Here is a 20787-nt window from a genome sequence, read left to right as displayed (position 1 = left end):
GCACTCCAGCCTGGGTAACAAGAGCGAAACTGTCACAACAAAAACAAAAACAAAAACAAAAATTGTTCATTTGACACTATATTCTAATAGTGTCAAAATAACAAAGCCTTACTTTAATTAAAAGTAATCAAAAAATGCAGTTTAACATATGTTTGCTTTTCCTTTCTTAGTTTCTTATTAGATTAGGTTTTACAAGGGATGTGCAAACAAAATACTATTTTAAAGTCAGTTACAGGAATCCCCTTCTTTGTGTAGTTAAAATAGCAACCTGATATATAGTTGGATTCATTTATTTTAGTTTGTTTTCAGTTTTTAGGAGTTCATTTTACGTTGCTATTTTAAAAGTATACTGTTCATTTATATAGTTTCAAATTCAAAATTATGTAACAAGGTGCATTGACAGATGTCTTACTTCTATCTTTATCCCGCTTATCTTCTTTCTTACCTTCATTTATAGGTAATTATTTTGATTAGTTTATAGTTTTTCCATCTCTTGCTTATTCTTGAGAATATAAGCAAATATGTGTATATATATATATATATTCATGTCTTCCACTGTGTTAAACAAAATGTAGCATACTATAAACTGTTCTGTATTTTGCATTTTCTTTTAACAATTTATCCTGCAGATGATTCCATACTATGTAGATATAAATATGTACATATATATGTATATTGCTTACATATATACACACATACATATGCATATATGCACATATATATACATGCAATTGCCAAATTTCCCATAGGTGTCATACTATTTAATCTTCCCACCAACAATGTGTGAGTGCTTACTTCTCCATGGCCTCCCCAAGAGCGTATATTGTAAAATTTTTATTTTTGTCAATCTGATAAGTGAGAAATGATATCTCAGAGTAACTTTAATTTGCATTTCTCTTATTATACTGAGGATGAGGATCTTTTCATATTTTAAAGGCCCATTTTTCTGTCAATTATCAATTCATATCTTTTGTCTGTTTTCTACTGAACTTTTATAATTTTTCCTCCTTTTATATAAAAAGTGCTAACATTTTAAATTCTGGCTTAGACCCAAGGTGGCTCGGGGCAACATACCCTCTTCTCTTCCAGTGAAAATGATTCTGGTCATTGGGAATATATAAACTGCTTACCAAATTGAGAGACTGATTCACAAAAACAATAAATGATTTCATATTTGTAATTACTTGTTTGTAGTTTCACTGGTGTTATGTAATCCTCAAACCATTTTATCTAGTTTAGTAGTAATGCAATTTGCAAGTGGAAATCTAGGTGAAAAATCAATCAAGAAATAAACTGATAAAGTAGCAGTATGTCATTTTTTAACCTTTGAAATAACCTCCCCATGGAAGTGAGGGAAGACCATCACTACCCTCATTTCACATCAAATTCTCATATGCAGAAACTAATTTATAAATGTAAACCACTTGGGAAATAGAATGCAATAGTAACGTAAAATAAGAATGCATATTTTGATTATTTGATACAGGAAACACAGATGTAGAAACCTAAATTGAATAATTCCATAATCATAATTACAACTTCCAAAGCACAATGCTGTTTATTAGATAACTTTGCCATTTTGTTATAATAAAGCAGACTTTCTCCTTTGCCCTTAGGAGGACACAAATTACAAGACTCCTGGCTTTCAACCAGTTGGATCCATTAGAATAGCTGTGGCCAAGAGCATACCAAAAAGATGGAAAGTAAAACAAAATTGACTATAGCTGAGAAAAGCTTCATTATATCAGCTAAAGGGAAGGATCCATGAAGTTATTCTAAATCTAAATCTTAATTCTAGAATAGACCCATTTAACTCCCCCCAAAAAATAAGTGGATGAAAATTTAACAATCTGTGTATCCTAAATACAATGAATTCTAGATTCTTTTGAATTTAATTTTTCTACTTTAACTCTTATTATGAACTGATCTAGGCTAATTTTGTTATACAAACTTATTAGGTAATTTTTAGTATATCCTGAAAGACTTCAAGGTAGGTAGAGGTTAACTGTTCTCTACAACTTGCTACTAGGCTTATAATGATAGCAACATAAATGAATATTCATTAATAAAAATTTACAAAATAATTCTACAAGTTTGATGTTCTGTCACCTCTGAAGCTCTGAAAAACCCCTGCATAAAAATTTTACCTAAGGCAAATGCAATACTATTGTAGAAGCCAAATTTAGCTACCTCTCTCTCACAGTTACATGACCAAACATCATCTGGAAAACTTGAAAAGTCCACAATTCTACTCCCAAGGAAAAGATCAGGATCCACAGACTTTTATACTTCATCATGTAAAGTATGAAAGATGAAGATAAAGAATTGTCTAAAATACTCCAGCAAATGCATCTATGTTGAATACATTAATTTCAGTAATACCATTTGTAATATTCTTTATTCTAATTAGCAAGCCACCAATATCACTGGTTAAAGATCACTACTACTGTAGGCTCTACAAAAATGAGCAAAGCATGTGGTTTTGATAAAAGAAATAACTAAAGAATTTTAATAGCTACCTTTGGATAGAGCTCTTTTGAATTAAAGCTAAGTGACCATCCTTGGTGGGAGATTTCCTAATTAGACAATTACTTATCCCTAGAGTATGGCTTAAACATTATTTTAGATTCTTTACGTTTTATTGTTTAGAAGTATATTACAGATGTTTTAATTATTTTATGAGGAAGATAAGATAATGCTTCTTTTCTTGTTATTTTATCCTATTTTCAAGGAAACTTTAAAACTATTAAATTCAATAGTAATATTTTTCTCTTGAGAATAAATCATCAACTTGCATAGTAATATTTTTATCTTGAAAATAAAACTATGCAAATTACTTCAAAGTTTGCTTACATAGGACTCTACTGCAGTTTCTTGCCCACTTCAGTTTCCTCCCATGATAATTTTCTGATTACCAACAGATTTTAAAATGGCAAGAAGTCACCAACTACTTAAAAGAAGTAGTTTTCGAAGCATATAAACACAAATTCAACCTGCCTTGTCTCAGTATCAGACCAGCATCTTACTTCTTTAACCCCAGGCACCAGAGCATTATAGGAGTAACAGCTCCAAGTGTGTTTATATGTGCTGAGGTCAAGAGGGGATGGAGGCATGAAGAGAATATGAGAGGCTTTTGGAAATTCTGCTGTAGGATTGGCCTGAGAATATTTCAGCACTTCTATTAGTGTTTCTGCTCAACTGCCCTTCAAGTTGTGCCTGAGGATTTTTAAAGTGCAGGGTAGTTGTTAAAGGACAAAGACTAAAGTGGTTTATGGGAATAACCAGTTGAAGTTGACCAAGGTTATAAAGTAATTTGCAAAGCTATTTGCTTCTACACAGAGCTTTTAAGTGTTAGAATATCATGGCACTACAAAAGAATTATCTAAAATGAGGTAATATGCTGTATTGCATTGTACAGGCTATAAGCAATTATTGAGGGATATACTTTCTTCACTTGTATTAATAAAGCTGAGCAGAATATAAAGAAATAAAAGCCTGGAGTATATAACAACTCCTGAGGCAAATTGAAAGAAATTATGAAAGAATTCATTGTATTATTGAAACAAAGCAAAATGAAATGCATTGTGACAACATGATATAAATCACAAGATAATATCACATCTTAATAACCAATGCTGAACAGAAAAGAGACTTCTGTGTTGATTTACTGTGTAGAAAATATGACCTGACAGAAGCCCCTTCACCAGCCAAATCTTTACATACTAGTACTGTCAGTTATGCTCTCCCTTCAAGTATGGGACTGAGACATCATCTTGAGCCGACAGAATGAGCTGAAAAAAGTTTGGCCAACAATTTTTCTGACCTGGCCCTATTCCACTGAGTTACTTCTCTGAACCTCTACTACCCTGAAATAAAACCCCAATGTGAGCTTTTTATCCAGTTATATAAACCTACAGCTAATTACCATGTGACAAAACAAGACTGCAGAAAGTATAATCTATTAGCAATAACTTGTGTCTAACAATATAATTGCATCTGGAATAATAAAATGTTCTTTTTAGTATCAAAATTAATAACGTCATATCAATGCCATTAATTATTAAGGATTCTTTTTATACCATTGGATCATTAATAACAACTGCATTATGAACAGTTCTATTAATATCAACAATAATAAAATAATATCACATTGTCTTTCTACAGTTAGAATTTTGCAAGTATAATGAAATGTTGTACACATAATGGACTAGACCCTGCTGTGTCCAAGGTAAGCAGTTCTGGAAATATATTACCCTTTTAGATAAATGAAGTATATTTTTGTTTGCCTAAACAGCAATATATAGGTGGAAAAATTCATCATTAAAAATTCAGAAAGCACTTGAAAATTCTGTTTAAAATTGTCCAGTGCTATGTTTATGGGGGAATTTGGGGGCAGAGAACAATAGCTGTTATTGTGCATTTCTTACTTTAGTTATTAGTTTACTTATTCATTTGGGGATAGATTCATGGACTTACTTTAGCATATGATACACACAACATTTTAAATGTATATAATATTGCATAATACTGTGTATAGTCCATTTTCTTGTTTTCCTAGGGAACTGAATCTCAGCTATTTAATACAAGTACTTCTCTATTCATCCAAATTTCCTCTATCTCTGCCATGTACTTTACACATAAAGATGATTTTAAATCAGGTTTAAGCAAATGATAGACTGCAGGCCAAATCTGGGACACAGACTTCTGTTCTAAATAAAGTTTTATTGGCACATAGCCCAACCTATTTGTTCATATATTACCTATGGCTGAATTCACCCTACAACAGAGCTTCATAGTAGCAACAGAGATAATATGACTCACAAAGTTGCCTTTTACATTTTTTTTTTTTTTTTTTCTGAGACAGAGTCTCGCTCTTGTTGCTCAGGCTGGTGTGCAATGGCAAGATCTTGGCTCACTAAAACCTCTGCCTCTGGAGTTCAAGCGATTCTCCTGCCTCAGCATCCAGAGTAGCTAGGATTACAGGTGCCCACCATCACGCCCCGCTTATCTTTTGTATTTCTAGTAGAGACGAGGTTTCACAATGTTGGCCAGGCTGGTCTCCAACTCCAAATCTAAGGTGATCCTCCACATGTCTCAGCCTCCTAAAGTGCTAAGATTACAAGCATGAGCCACCGCGCCTGACCTACTATCTATCTGGGGTTTTTTTTTTTTTTTTTGAGACGGAGTTTCGCTCTTGTTACCCAGGCTGGAGTGCAATGGCGCGATCTCGGCTCACCGCAACCTCCGCCTCCTGGGTTCAGGCAATTCTCCTGCCTCAGCCTCCTGAGTAGCTAGGATTACAGGCACACACCACCGTGCCCAGCTAATTTTTTATATTTTTAGTAGAGAATTGTTTACCACTTCTCTATATAACAGACAGTATTTTTGACATTTTCAAAACTCAGATAATAAAAATAAAAGGAAAAGTATGGAAATCAATAACATATCCTCAAGAATACTTGTGTTCATATTTTATATTTCACTATGACACAGGTAAACTATTCATTGATGTTTGTTGTTTGAATGAGTATAAATGTGTAATCTTAGCATCAATGCTAAAAACAAAGATGGATTTCTATAATTCCTTGTTAAAACAATAAAAAAATACAAATTTTATTTTAGAATTAGAAAAGGTATACCTTGAAATAATGTAAATGATTTATTCTTAGAAATACTTATCAATATTTTTTCACTCTTAATAAACTATGAGGATAGAAGAAAATATCAGGGCAAGCTTTTCTATAAAAGCTTCTATAGTTTTTAAGCTTTTTATTATGAAAAACCTCACATGTAAACAAAACTAGACTGGACAGGGAAAATGTGGCACATATACACCATGGAATACTATGCAGCCGTCAAAAACGATGAGTTTGTGTCCTTTGTAGGGACATGGATGAACCCGGAAACCATCATTCTCAGCAAACTGACACAAGAACAGAAAAGCAAACACCGCATGTTCTCACCCATAGGTGGGTGTTGATCAATGAGAACACATGGACACAGGAAGGGGAGCATCAAACATTGGGGTCTGTAGGGGGGAAATAGGGGAGGGACAGCAGGGGGTGAGGAGTTGGGGAGAGATAGCATGGGGAGAAATGCCAGATATAGGTGATGGGGCGGAAGGCAGAACATCACACTGCCATGTGTGTACCTATGCAACAATCTTGCATGTTCTTCACATGTACCCCAAAACCTAAAATGCAATAAAAAAATTGAAAAAAAAAATTGAGGACCTTTTATTTAACTATGCCATTCTTATACCTGAAGTTAACAATGATTCTTTAAGATTTTAATGTAGAGAGTGTGTGTTCAAATTTCAAACTGCCTCATAAATTACAGTTTTTAAAACAGTTTATTGTATAAATTAGGCTCCAAGAAAAGTTTACCGGTTTTTATACCCAGTTTGGGGATTCACAAGGCATGTCATTATTTAGCTTATTATTTAGATTACTTTTTAACATATACTAATTATAGGGATAAAGAAGGGCATGGGTAATATTAGTATAGCACAAAAGCCCTTCAAGGGTGAGGCTAGGAAACAGCAGCATGGCATGACCAAGAGTCTTCAGCCTCTACTCCAGTCCTCTACTCTAAAGAGATTCACATTTACAAAGTGACAGTCTAGGTAAATACCCTCCTCCTAATGTTGCTACTTCATAACAGCTTAAAGCTGCCCTCCATTAGTAGCATCTGCTGGTGACTAGGCAACAAAGTGCAGTTATCAACAAATATTTTGTGGTATATTGGGTTGTGGTCCCTGGACTCATCCCCCTTTTTTTCTTTTTTGAGACGAAGTTGCACTTTTGTTGCCCACACTGGAGCATGATGGCATGATCTCCACTCACTGCAACCTCAGTCTCCTGGGTTCAAGGGATTCTCCAGCCTCAGTTTCCCAAGTAGCTGAGATTACAGGCACCAGCCACCACACCTAGATAATTTTTATATATTTAATAGAGATGGGTTTCACCATGTTGACCAGGCTGCTCTTGAACTCACTCCTGACCTCAAATGATCCACCCGTCTTGGCTTCCCAAAGTTCTGGGATTATGGGCATGAGCCACTGTGCCCAGCCCTCAAATTTAAGTAGAATTTGCACTAAGCCCCTGGCCTTTCCTCAAAACACTGTCTAGAGCAGGAACTCACATACCAAAATAGCTACAAAACTGAGCAGCACAAACACCTCAAAAATAAAGCAAGACAACAAAAAACAGAGCATATGAAACAGAATTATTAAAACAGGTAGACAGAAAACACAAAAGAAGCATCTTCACTTTTTTCCTTGTAAACGCACTTTTATTTTTACTTCATTTTATTTTTTATTTATTTTTATATTTTTACTGTACTTTAGGTTCTGGGGTACATGTGCAGATCATGCAGGATTGTTGCATAGGTATATACGTGGCAATGTGGTTTGTTGCCTACATCTCCCATCACCAATATCTGGAATTTCTCCCAAAGTTATCCCTCCTCAACCTCCCTACCCCCTGCTGTCTCACCCGTAGTTCCCCCCCCAACAGACCCCAGTGTGTGGTGCTCCCCTCCTTGTGTCCATGTGTTCTCACTGTTTACCACCCACTTATGAGTGAGAACATATGATGTTTGATTTTCTGTTCTTGTGTCAGTTTGCTGAGAATGATGGTTTCCAGTTTCATCCATGTCCCTACAAAGGACACAAACTTATCATTTTTTATGGCTGTATAGTATTCCATGGTGCATATGTGCCACATTTTTCTTGTTGAGTCTAACATCGATGAGCATTTGTCTTGGTTCCAGTTCTTTCCTATCGTAAACAGTACCGCGATGAACATACATGTGCATGTGTCTTTATAATAGAACGATTTGTAATACTTTGGTCATATACCCAGTAATGGGATTGCTGGGTCAAATGGAATTTCTATTTCTAGGTCCTTGAGAAATTGCCACATTGTCTTCCCCAATGGTTGAACTAATTTACACTCCCACCAACAGTGTAAAAGTGTTCCTATTTCTCCACATCCTCTCCAGCAACTGTTGTGTCCAGATTTTTTAATGATTGCCGTTCTACTGGTGTGAGATGGTATCTCAATGTAGTTTTGATTTGCATTTCTCTGATGACCAGTGATGATGAGCATTTTTTCTTATGTTTGCTGGCCTCATATATCTCTTCTTTTGAAAATTGTCTATTCATATCCTTTTCTGACTTTCAAATGGGTTTTTTTCTTATAAATCTGTTTTAGTTCTTTGTAGATTCTGGATATTAGCCCTTTGTCAGATGGGTAGATTGCAAAAAATTTTTTCCCATTCTGTGTGTTGCTGGTTCACTCCAATGATTGTTTCTTTCACTATGCAGATGCTGTGGAGTTTAATTAGGTCCCATTTGTCTATTTTGGCCTTTGTTGCCACTGCTTTTAGTGTTTTAGTCATGAAGACTTTGCCTTTGCCTATGTCCTGAATGTTTTTGGTTAGGTTTTCTTTTAGGGCTTTTTATGGTGTTAGGTCTTATGTTTAAGTCTTTAATCCATCTGGAGTTAATTTTAGTGTAAGGTGTCAGGAAGGGGTCCAGTTTCTGCTTTCTGCACATGGCTAGCCAGTTTTCCCAACACCATTTATTAAACAGGGAATCCTTTCCCCATTGTTTGTTTTGGTCAGGTTTGTCAAAGATCAGATGGTTGTAGATGTGTAGTGTTGCCTCCAAGGACTCTGTTGTGTTCCATTGGCCTATATCTCTGTTTTGGTACCAGTACCACTGCTGTTTTGATTACTGTAGCCTTAAAGTATAGTTTGAAGTCGGGTAGCATGATGCCTCCAGCTTTGCTCCTTTTGCTTAGAATTGTCTTGCCTATGCAGGCTCTCTTTTGGTTCCCTATGAAGTTTAAGGTGGTTTTTTCCAGTTTTGTGAAGAGGGTCATAGGTATCTTGATGTGGATAGCATTGAGTATATAAATTACTTTGGGCAGTATGGCCATTTTCACATACTGATTCTACCTAACCATGAGCATGGAATGTTTTTCCACCTGTTTGAGTCCTATCTTATTTCCTTGAGCAGTGGTTCATAGTTCTCCTTGAACACATCCATTACATCTTTGGGTAGTTGTAATCCTAGGTATTTTATTCTCTTTCTAGCAATTGTGAATTGGAGCTCACTCTTGATTTGGTTCTCTGTTTGTCTGTTATTGGTGTATAGGAATGCTTGTGATTTTTGCACATTGATTTTGTATCTTGAGACTTTGCTGAAGTTGCCTATCAGCTCAAAGAGGTTTTGGGCTGAGACTATGGGGTCTTCTAAATATACTATCATGTCATCTGCAAATAGAGACAGTTTGACTTCCTCTTTTCCTAATTGAATACATTTTATTTCTCTTTCTTGTCTGATTGCTCCGGCTAGATGTTCCAATACTATATTGAACAGGAGTGGTGAGAGAGGGCATCCTTGTCTAGTGCCAGATTTCAAAGGGAATGCTTTCAGTTTTTGCCCATTAAGCATGATATTGGTTGCGGGTTTGTCATAGCTTTTATTATTTTGAGATACATTCGATCCATACCTGGCTTATTGAGATTTGTAAGCATAAAGTGCTGTTGAATTTTGTTGAAGGCCTTCTCTACATCTATTGAGATAATTACGGGGTTTTTGTCTTTGGTTCTGTTTATGTGGTGGATTACATTTATAGGCTTGCATATGCTCAACCAGCCTTGCATCCCTGGGATGAAGCCTACCGGATCATCATGGATAAGCTTTTTGTTCTGCTGTTGCAATTGGTTTGCCAGTATTTTATTGAAGATTTCTGCATCTATGTTCATCATGGAGATTGATCTGAAGTTCTTTTTTTGTTGAGTCTCTTCTAGGGTTTGGTATCAGGATGATGCTGGTCTTATAAAATGATTTGGGAAGGATTCCTTCTTTTTGCATTGTTTGGAATAGTTTCAGGATTGGTACCAGCTCCGCTTTGTACATCTGGTAGAATTCAGCTGTGAACACATCTGAACCTGGGCTTTTCTTGGTTGGTAGGCTATTAATTGCTGCCTCAACTTCAGCCCTTGTAATTGGTCTATTCATAGTTTCAACTTCTTCCTGGTTTAGGCTTGAGAGGGTGCAAGTGTTCAGGACTTTATTCATTTCTTCCAGGTTTAGTGGTTTATTTCCATAGTTTCGTTTGTAGGTAATCTCTGATGTATTTGGTATTTCTGTGGAATTGGTAGTGATATCCCCTTTATCATTTTTATTGCGTCTATTTGATTCTTCCCTCATTTATTTTTTATTAATCTGGCTAGGGGTCTGTGTATTTGCTGATATTTTCAAAAAACCAGACCCTGGATTTATGAATTTTTTTCAAGGGTTTTTTTGTGTCTCTATCTTCTTCAGTTCTGCTCTGATCTTAATTCTTGTCTTCTGCTAGTTTTTTTTTTTTTGTCTTACTCCTCTAGCTCTTTCAATTTTTGATGATAGTATACTGCTTTTAGATCTTTCCTTGCTTCTCATGTGGGCATTTACTGCTATAATTTTTTTTAGGAACTTCCAGACTGTTTTTCATAGTAGCTGCATCATTTTGCATCTCTACTAAACAGTATACAAGGGTTCCAGTTTCTTCATATTCTTGCCAACATTTGTTGTCTTTTTTTAATGATAAACATCCTAACAGGTGTGAGTTAATATCTCATTGTAGTTTTGATTTGCATTTCCCTGATGATTACTGATGTTTAGCATCTTTCCATATACCTTTTGCTCATCTGTTTTTTCTTTGAATAAATGCCTAGTCAAGTCCTTAGTCTACGTTATAATTGGGTTATTCATTTTTGAGCTATTGAGTTGTACTAACTCCCTATACATTTTAGAAATTAACCCCTTATCAGATATATGGTTTGCAAATATTTCCCCCAGTTCTGTAGGTTGTCTTTTAATTCTATTCATCATTTCATTCTACTCATTGTTTCATTTGTAAAGTTTTTTTTTGTTTGATATATTTCCACTTCTATATTTTTGCTTTTGTTACCTGTGCTTTTTAGTATTATAACCATGAAATCAATATAAGGTCAATGCTGAAAAGCTTTCCCCCTGTTTTCTTCCAGTTTTTCAGTTTCAGATCTTACATTGAAGTCTTTAATCCATTTTCGGTCAATTTTTGTGTATAGTGTAAGACAAGAGCACAGTTTCATGCCTTTACATATGGACATCCAGTTTTCTCAATCTCATTTGTTGAAGAGACTATTCTTTCCACATTATGGATTCTTGACACACTTGTTGAAGATCAATTGACTGCATATTTTTGTATTTATTTCTGGCATCTTTATTCTATTCGACTGTCCTATTTCTGTATCCTTACACCAGTGTCATATGTTTTTAATTATTGTAACTTTTTAATATATTTTGAAATTAGAAAGTGTAATGCTTCCAGATTTGTTATTCTTTTTCCAGATTATTTTGACTTTTTGCAGCATTTATTGGTTCCATGTATGTTTTAGAATTCTTTATGTCTATAAAAATGTTATTGGGATTTGGATAGAGATTTCATTGAATTTGTATATCACATTGTGTAGCATGGACATTTTAACAATATTAAGTCTTCCAACCCATGAACATGTGATGTGCTTTCATATGTTGTTTCCTTTTTAATTTCTTTAATCAATGCCTTTTAAATTTTCAGTATATAAGTTTTCACTTCCTTAGTTACATTTATTTCTAATTATTTTATTCTTTTGATGTTATAGTAAATGAGATTTTTTTTTTCAAATTTTCTTTTCAAATGGTTTGTTATTACCAGCAGTGTCACTTCAGGGTATCTGTCCAAAAGAATTGAAAGCAGGATCTCAAAAAGGTATTTGTATATCCATGTTCCTAGCAGTCCCATTCACAATATCTAAGAGGTAGAAACAATCCAAATGTCCATTGGTAGTTGAATGAATAAATACAATATATTATATATGTACAATGAAATATTATACAGCCTTAAAAAAAAGGAAATCCTGCAATGTGTAACAACATAGACGAACCTTGAAAACATTAAAATAAGTGAAATTAGTCAATCACAGAATGACAAATATTACATGATTCCACTTACATTATGCATCTGAAATATTCAAATTCACAGAAGCAAATAATAGAATGGTGGTTGCCAGGAGCTGGAAAGAGAGGGAAATGGGGAGCTGCTAATCAAGCGATATAAAATTTCAGTTATAAAAGATGAATAGGTTCTAGATATCTGCTGTACAACATTGTGCCTACAAGTGATAATACTGTATTGTATGCTTTTAAAGCTGTTAAGAGGATAGATTGCATGTTAGGTGTTCTTACAATTTTTTTCCAAAAACAATTAACTCAATACAAAAAATAATGTAAAAGAAGCACAAAATACATGTAAGAAAATTGGGAAACATCAGTAATATAAGGCAAAACCAAGACATCATAAAAACAAAAATTTTTAAAAAATGAACAGAATAATAGGGATGAAAAAATAAAGAATGTAAAACAAATATGTGAATCATGAGACCAGATTAGAGAACTCTCTCAAAATGTAGCAAAAAGGGCCAAAAATATAGAAACATAAAGAAAAACAGATAAGAGAATAGAAGCAGAGTTATCAGAGGATATTTGAAAAATTAGCAAAAATATTTTTTCCTAATAATACTGGATGGATGATCTTAAATGACAATGGAATCATAGATTGCTACAGGAATGGTAAGGAAGCAAAAACACATATGGACACATTCTACACTAAGAATATCAAAGAAAAATGAATAATTTCAAAAGGCTTGAATAGAGAAAATGTAGATTGCCTACACAGGAATAATAATCAGAATGCTGTCAAATTTATTAAAGCAACACTGGGTACAAAAAGAACAAGATATCATATTGTTAAAGTATTAATGGAAAAGAAATTTTTAGCTTAGAATATTATATACAGCCAAAGATTCAAATAGATTTTCTGTGGTAAAAAATAAGAAAGACCTAATAGCTTTAACATTAACAGAAAAGCTAATATCAAAAACACTAATGTGATAAGCTTCAAGAAGAAGAACAAGAACAACAACAACAACAAAAAAAAAAAACAAAGGAGGATACTTCCAAAGATATAGAGAGTAAGGATAATCAAATACCCTGTAACAATGTATTAATGATGCAAGTTTAAGTTCCAAGTTGGGGAAACTACCATGCTATGGACAGACTGCTTGTGTTCTCCCAAATTCATATATTGAAAATCTAATCCCCAAGGTGATGATATTTGTAGGGAGGTCTTTTGGGAGTAATTATGTCATAAGGGTAGAGTCTTATACAAACAGATATCTGAGAACTTGCTTTTTACTGCACAATGCAATGTGAGGATACAAGAAGACAGCCATCTGCAAACCAAAAAGCAGATCCTCACCAGACACCGAATCTGCTTGCACCTTGATCTTAGACATCCCAGCCTCTAGAACTTTAAGATATAAATTTTTGGTATATACACCATCTATTCTATGGTATTCAGTTAGAGCCACCTGAACTAAGACATGGCATAAGAACAAAAATAAATATGTAAGTCAAAAAATAGTAAAATAAAACCCACACGGTGTATAATGCACACACAAATGAAAGTTTATAAATGAAAATGTATTTGAATGTTTGCCCATGAAAGAGAAAGATAATGGAAAGTGGAGGTAAAATGAGTAAATGAATGAATGAAGCAAGAGAGAGCTTTGGATGAATCAATGTCAATTATGAACCAAAGATAATTGTGATTAATTCTACCCTTTGCACCTGAAGTCCAAACAAGATACACGTATGAATAAAAAGAATAGAAATAATTATGATGCTTTTCTTTCCTTTAAAAATTAAGCCAGGTATTCCTTAAGTCTGTTTCCAAATGTACTTCCATTGGGTTTTATTTGCAGAATATGAATACTTAGAACAATAAGCCCTCTGAATATAAATGATTCTATGATAGTTTGATGAGTGAGTACTAAAAAAAAGAAAAACAAAACTAACCTGTTCTCTGCCTGAACAAACTGAACAAAGTGACTCTCAATACTTTATGATAATGAATCATACTTAAAAATACAGCCAGTTTCTATGAGAGGGAGTTTTATTGCTTGAGCTAATGGGCAGTGACATTTTGCTTCTATAAAATACATTACATAGGGCTTTTCAAGACCTGAGAGATTTTGTTTTACTATTTCAAATCCATGGAAGGCAAATTACTATGTTTATGTGGTGCCTCTGCAGGTGAATGATTTCTGATTTTTTTTTTTTAACTGGGAGGTGAATTCTAATCTTGGTGGTGCTGGGAAAATAATTTTAGCAATTTATGCCTAGTGTTCCATTATTGGAACCCTAAGCATGTGAGAGTTTATATCCTACTGCTTAAGGCATCACCAATGTCTGATTACAAAAATTCAAATAATTGCAACCTCAGGCATAAAGGAGTTAATTTTGCCCTCATTTCCCCATTTGCTAAGTAATTTTGACACTAGTATTTGAAATGAAACAAACTTATCTTCTTAAGATGAATTGGTTTTGTTAAGGAAGGCTGAATATATCTGGTTTGCAAATCAATGTAACATCCAACATAAAACATGAATTGAGGGGTACAAACATTTCTTTACTGAGGAACATCTTTTTAAAGTATAATATGTGAAACCAGCAAAATGGGTGATTTGGATGGCTGTCGTTTGGATAAAGGCTGTTATAAAGGGAAATCCTGGTGGAGCTGGTAGAGAATGGAGGTTGCTTTGTGTCTAGTTCCCTTCCACAGTTGGTAGGGCAGAGTAATCAAAACCAGGCTGGAAGCTGGAATCCTGACTCTATCACTCTGTGGCCATTCTGAACCTGTTTTTTCATCTCAAAATAAGAATAATAGCACCTACATGAAAAAAACCAATTGTCAAAATTTTTTAAAAAGAAGAAAACAACTAGCATATAGTAAGCATTATATTAATTACCTTTTCAATCCCCTGGTTATACATTTTGATTCCCAAGACAAAAAGGTATAGAAGTTTCCAGTCTAGATTTTCTTTTTCATCCTCTTATAGAAATCGCAACGTCTAGAAATAACTTCTTGAAGTAATGTCAGAAGCCACTATTTGTATTTCCAATATACCTAGAAAATGTGTACCTCCAACAAGAAGTGGTGGTCAGGAACAGTGCCAAAGGCAGAATTACAGGTAGAGAAGGGCTGTCATGAAATCTTCACTTAAGTGTTGTACGTATTTGTCTGGATGAAAGCACATCTCTGTCCTACTTACTTCTTGGACCTCTTTGATACCTTATATCCCCCTCTCTTTATTCTAGGTATAAAAGCTTATCATCTATGCTGTTTCTGCCCCATACCAGCACCTACTGTAATCTCCTCAACCTGAGGAGCCCCTATAAATTCTGTTCTGCAGAAGGTGATATTCCTAGGATAGACTCCTGTTTCTGAATATGCCAGATGCTTGAGGATGACGGGGACCCTGGCTCCTTTAGGACTTGGTATGATATTTGTCCACATTTCTTTAGATGACTTCCCATAGATTCACTCAAGGAAAACAGATCTACCCTGGAGAAGAAAGATTTGGAGTTCAAGCTATTTGAATAACTATTATAAAAATGGCAAGCTATAAACAGGGGACAGTTATATTTTATTGGCCCAAGAGTTGCAGTTTGCTTGCAAAAGCATGTTGTGATTGTGTTTAATGACTTTGTTTTTATAGCTTTAATAGATCTAATTAGTCCACTTGACTTAATTTTTAAAAGATAAAGAGACATTTGAAAAAAGTGAAGTTGTATACTTTATCCATATCCACAAAAATTTTGATATAAAGAACTACATGTAAGATGATAAAAGTACAGTAGTATTAGAACAACATATATTGGAATAAGCTAACATTATTGGGAAAGGGAAAGCTTTTGAAGGCAAAATACAGAATCAAGATGGCATAAATACATCAATACGGCCAGTTATCTAACATACCAATGGCAATGCACATATAATTAAAAGACAAGCATCTAAGAAATACTTTAAGGTATATAACAAAAAATAAATATCTAAAATATGTTAATACCTCCTACAATTAAAACATTATGGAAATATGGGAAATAATGTAAACAATTTGAAAAAAATGAATAAAAATGATGACAAACATATAAAATTATCTTCACCCTCACTAGTACTCAGGAAAGTGTAAATGAATATCCCAAAATTCAATAGCGGCATAATAGAATATCGATACCTAAAAACATTGATAATATCCAGTGATGAGAAGGATGTACAGAAAATGCATCATCTTATATATTCTCAGTGGAAATAAAAATATATGCAGGTCTTTCAGGGGCTAATTTGGTAATATCTATTAAAATTTAAATTATACTTATTTATCCCAAAATTCTGGGTCTAGATATCTATTCTAGAGAAATTCTTGCACATGTGCACATAAAGTCATGTACAAGAATATTGTTCCATTTTTATAGCTAAAATACATATAAACATTCATCTGTTGGCAATGAATTCTTAAATGACACATGATACAGCATTAGCCTGGAAAATTATGCAATAGGTAGAAGTTTGAAGAGAGTATGTTTGCTCATGTGTCTTTTAAGTTAGAACAACACAGCACATTCCAAAATACATACACAATGTATTTTAACTTATATAAAATTAAACTCAAAAATCAAAATTTTATCTTTATGATAACATATAAATAGATTTATAGCAGTAAAAAAAAGGACTGAATAATAATATGAAATTGAAGTGAGTGGCAATGTAAAGAATGTTTGAGGGAGAAGAATCAAGGACATTACTAATTAGAATTCATTTATGTGTTCTTTTGTAAATAAAAATTTAAAAATGTAAAAGTGAATAAATTGAAAAGAGGATGCACAAATCAAACAAAAAACACGTATCAACCTCAAAAAATTGCACTTACAAAAGTTAAATGAGTCTCGTAGCTGATTATAACTCTTGGAGTAAAACATCTAGTCCTGATTCAAATCAATGGAGTAAGTGTTTCTCAGAGAAGGAGAGAAGTGTGTTGGGATACAGAGGGTTTTCAGTGTGTTTTAAAGTTAAATGAGCATTATACAAAGAAAATATAAATAGAAGATCCACATATGGTTCAGAAAGTTGAAAAATGAGAGGGAAATAATTTATCTGAGTTTTGTAACTGTTAACATGTGGTTACCTTAAGACTTAATGAGATATTATTAAAACCAAAGACATATTTCAAAACATTTTATGTTGGCTTTAAATATCTGCTTCCATTAAATTCAATGTGAGGAATTATGCTAGGTTTCCTGGAGGAATAAAAAGATGAATTAGATGGAAGACCTTAAGAAGTTTATAATCTAACAAATGACAGACATAGAAATAATCAATAGACAATGGATGATTTATAATTTAGTTGAAGCCAAAAGTCTATGGACACAGATGTTCAATAGAAGGTTATATGCTTATATTATAGCAATAATGCATTTAAGTAATAAGCCTAGAACACAGGTCTTGGGATGGCAGTAACATTTCCATTATTATTGGAGAGTAGGGGAGGAAAAGATAAATTCTGGTGGTAGAAGTAGAAAAAGTTTTTGGAAGTAGGCAAAGTTTGAGCTTGAGGAAGATGTTGATTTTCTACAGCTGAAGATGGCAGAGCAGACTTTCCCAGCTGAGAGAAACCACCCAAACAAAGACAGAGAGACAAAAATATTTCAAGCTTGTATAACTGAAGGGCAGAAAGCCTAGGATTTGATTAATAGAAATGAGGAGTGGGAGATTCAGCTGGGAGGGAAGGTTAGGCCAGATCCTGCCTACCTAAAGTTGGTTCAAACACTACTTTATATGGGATGGGGAGTGGACGAAGTTCTCAAACAGGGGAATGACTTTTCACAGAGCTGAACATTACAAATATTAAAGGGTCATAGTTGAAACAAAGTTTTCTTTCTGACAAACTCATCAAAATATGTTACATACAATATGTATTAGCCACCTAAGTAAAAATGAAAAAATATTCGATTCCAAATTTATAGGCAATAGCATCGAAAAGTTAACACTATGTTATTTAACATAATTATTTGTTATAATAACATAATGTAAACATGATATGTTAACATATTTAGCATAAATATCATGTTATTTATCAAAACAATACAAATTGCAAATTATACTGTGATGTTTCTCAGGGATGAGCGAGCTCTAAAGCAGAAGCTATACAATCAGCCCCTGATAACTCTCTGAGCCTAAGTACTCATTAAAAAAAATAGTGGTGACTACCTCACAATAATTCTGTGAGGTTTAAATAGTAAAATAATCTATGTAAAACCCTTAACATAGGGCTTAATGTGAGCTCTCACCACTGTTAGTGCAGGGCTTATCGGGGAGAACAAAATCTGGGAGGTCTCCTTGGTCCTGACTCAAATAGTTGCAAAAATTACCAACATACTGAATTATGTGCTTAAGGTTCAAAATATTTTTTCAAATTAGTTTGAGATAGCCATTGATGCTAAGGGATCCTCTTCATCTGTACAAAAAGATTCATGGGACAGGGTTATATGAGAAAGTAGGTGAATGGCAATTCATTTCTTTTTAGTTTAGCATTTCTATTTTATTCTATCTAGATGTGTCTGGAATGTTGTCAGGTGCTTACTGGTTCTGATAGAAACAGCCCTCAGTAGCGGTGTCAGCAAGATGGCTGATGGCTTTGTATTTCTTGTGGCTTCTATTGCCTGAAATCTAACATGGAGTCCTAATACACGTTCATATGTTTATGTATTTCTTCAAAGGACAACTTTAGAACATTACCTTGAAATGCTTAAATGTAAAAGCTAAGGAAAGCAGTTGAACTATTTCAGTATTTTCATACTGATAAAAATTAAACCTGCTTCTTTTGCAGGAAATGAAAATAGAAATTTAATCATTTTCTAAGAGTACCATCAAATAGGAAGGAAAGGAGTTTTCATAATTTAAGAATAAAGTGCTTACAGGTAAAATAAATGTTTGTATTTACCAGATATTCAAGCTTTACAAATATACATTTAAATAACCACTTTCTCTGGTATTCATGACTTGAAATATTTATTTAAACAGCTTTTGGCTAAAACTATATGGTTTTTAAAAATAGTTCTGTTGTCAATGTCAAATATTTGGCATCCATTTGCTGCACTAAAAAATGGTTGGGCAATGTTGTGTCTTTTGAGATACAGTAACATGACAGAAAGTGACAAATGGGGGAATGTGTCACAATGAAGCATGATATATTATAGCAGAGTGATATCCTGATACTCAAAAAATCCATAATATGCATCCTTCTTTTTATTTGCTGCTACAGCAGAGGAGATTATTCTTATAGATTAAGGGACCACTGTCACATCTTAGGTAACAAAGTAAATATATTTCACAACATTAATATTTCTGTATAAGACTGTCATGTGCTTTTTCTTTACTTTCTTGGTAATAATTTCAAATTATAGTAGATGCATTTAGAAATAGAATTCTGTTCTTGTGCTTCACCTATCCAATGGTAACACGATAATGTGAACCTGAATTCCAAGTAATTAATAAGGAAAAATATTTATACCAACAAGGGACATAAGTATGACTGAATAAGAAGGCTAGCTAAAGTATAATGGCATTTTGATGATTTTCACAGGATCCTTTATAGAAAAATACAAGAATGCATAAAAATTTCCTAATGTTAAACTGGAAAAAAAAACCAGATCATTTAAAGACATTTTCAAACAAAAGTTGTATTGCCTTTTTACATGCCTACTGAGATTTAATATATGTCATATGATACTTGTTCTAAATATTAGCAACTAGTACCATCTAAAATATTCAGTAACGATGGTCTACTATCAGCCTTTTAATCTGCAACTAATATTCCTTCATCTTTATTTTTTCCCAGAGTGGTGTGCTTACTTCTCTGTTTCTCAGAAAATTGCTGAGATGTGTTTAAAGCCAGAGCAAACTACAGTGTGTGTCATCATGCATTAGTGGTCCTAACATATATTAATGTGAAAACAATATGCATGATGAATAGAAATGTAACATTAATGTAAGTTGAAAAGAAAAAGCATTTTTATACTAAAAGCTCTGTTAAGATGTTTTTATTCATTCCATTTTAATTGTGGTTTCTTTTCTTTATTTTCTCCATTCTTTCCTTTTATTTGTCATAAGAAAGGGATCCCTTTTGGCTAATTTACACAGTACCATCCTATAAGTACTAGATTGTGGCTTAACATCAAAAATCTGCTCTCTATATAAAAGGTTTTATAAGTGATTTAAGTAATGATCCTGAAGGAATTCACTACTAAGCAAGATTGTATACTGTTTCTACAGGATGCAGTGATTTAACATGGTGTACTATGAAGTAATTATTTTGTTCTCAGCAATTTGTACTAAACTCTATATATATGAAGTTAGTTCATAAAAACAAAATGGCATATGACTGTTATTTTTACAAGTCAAAAATGCAAATAACCTATGAAGCAATCACATGATTTATTCCATTTCTTCTTGCTAATAAAAACAGTAACAAAAGAACCATTAGCTCTTCTCTGTACAAACAGGTTACATGGATTCATACTTATAATTAAAAATTTATAGTACTTTCTCTACAGCACAGGAACATTGGTTTAAGTTAAAAATGCTCTGGTAGCGTGAGCATCATTTTAGGCATGAAACTCAACTTCTTGCATGTAATTAGATTTTTTTAAAGTTTCAAGCTAAAGGTTCACATTCAGTAAGGAGGATATTTGGTCATAGAAAAGATTTATTCATTTTTTTTAGAAATGAAAATTCCATTTTATTCTAGTAGATGAGTATAAACACATTAAATATATGGAATGGTATCTTTTTGCAAAAAGGGATGGCA

The 20787-nt window shown here is 33.5% G+C and overlaps 1 protein-coding gene across 5 annotated transcripts in view; it reads right to left on the bottom strand.

Annotated features, from left to right (window-relative positions):
* The window catches only part of LOC144582184 (uncharacterized), a 1185294-nt gene that overhangs the window by 185196 nt on the left and 979311 nt on the right, over positions 1 to 20787 (bottom strand). For 4 of the 5 annotated variants that reach the window (XM_078369864.1, XM_078369863.1, XM_078369861.1 and 1 more), the window contains one exon: positions 12033 to 12093. The exons of the other annotated variant lie outside the window; for it this stretch is intronic. In XM_078369864.1, the coding sequence (XP_078225990.1) occupies positions 12033 to 12093 (61 nt within the window). The remainder of the gene's footprint in view (positions 1 to 12032; positions 12094 to 20787) is intronic. 5 annotated transcript variants of the gene reach the window in all.

The sequence above is a fragment of the Callithrix jacchus genome, chromosome 4, assembly GCF_049354715.1.
Source record: "Callithrix jacchus isolate 240 chromosome 4, calJac240_pri, whole genome shotgun sequence".
NCBI classification, from domain to species: Eukaryota; Metazoa; Chordata; class Mammalia; order Primates; family Cebidae; genus Callithrix; species Callithrix jacchus.
This window is presented reverse-complemented; position numbering and strand designations above follow the sequence as displayed.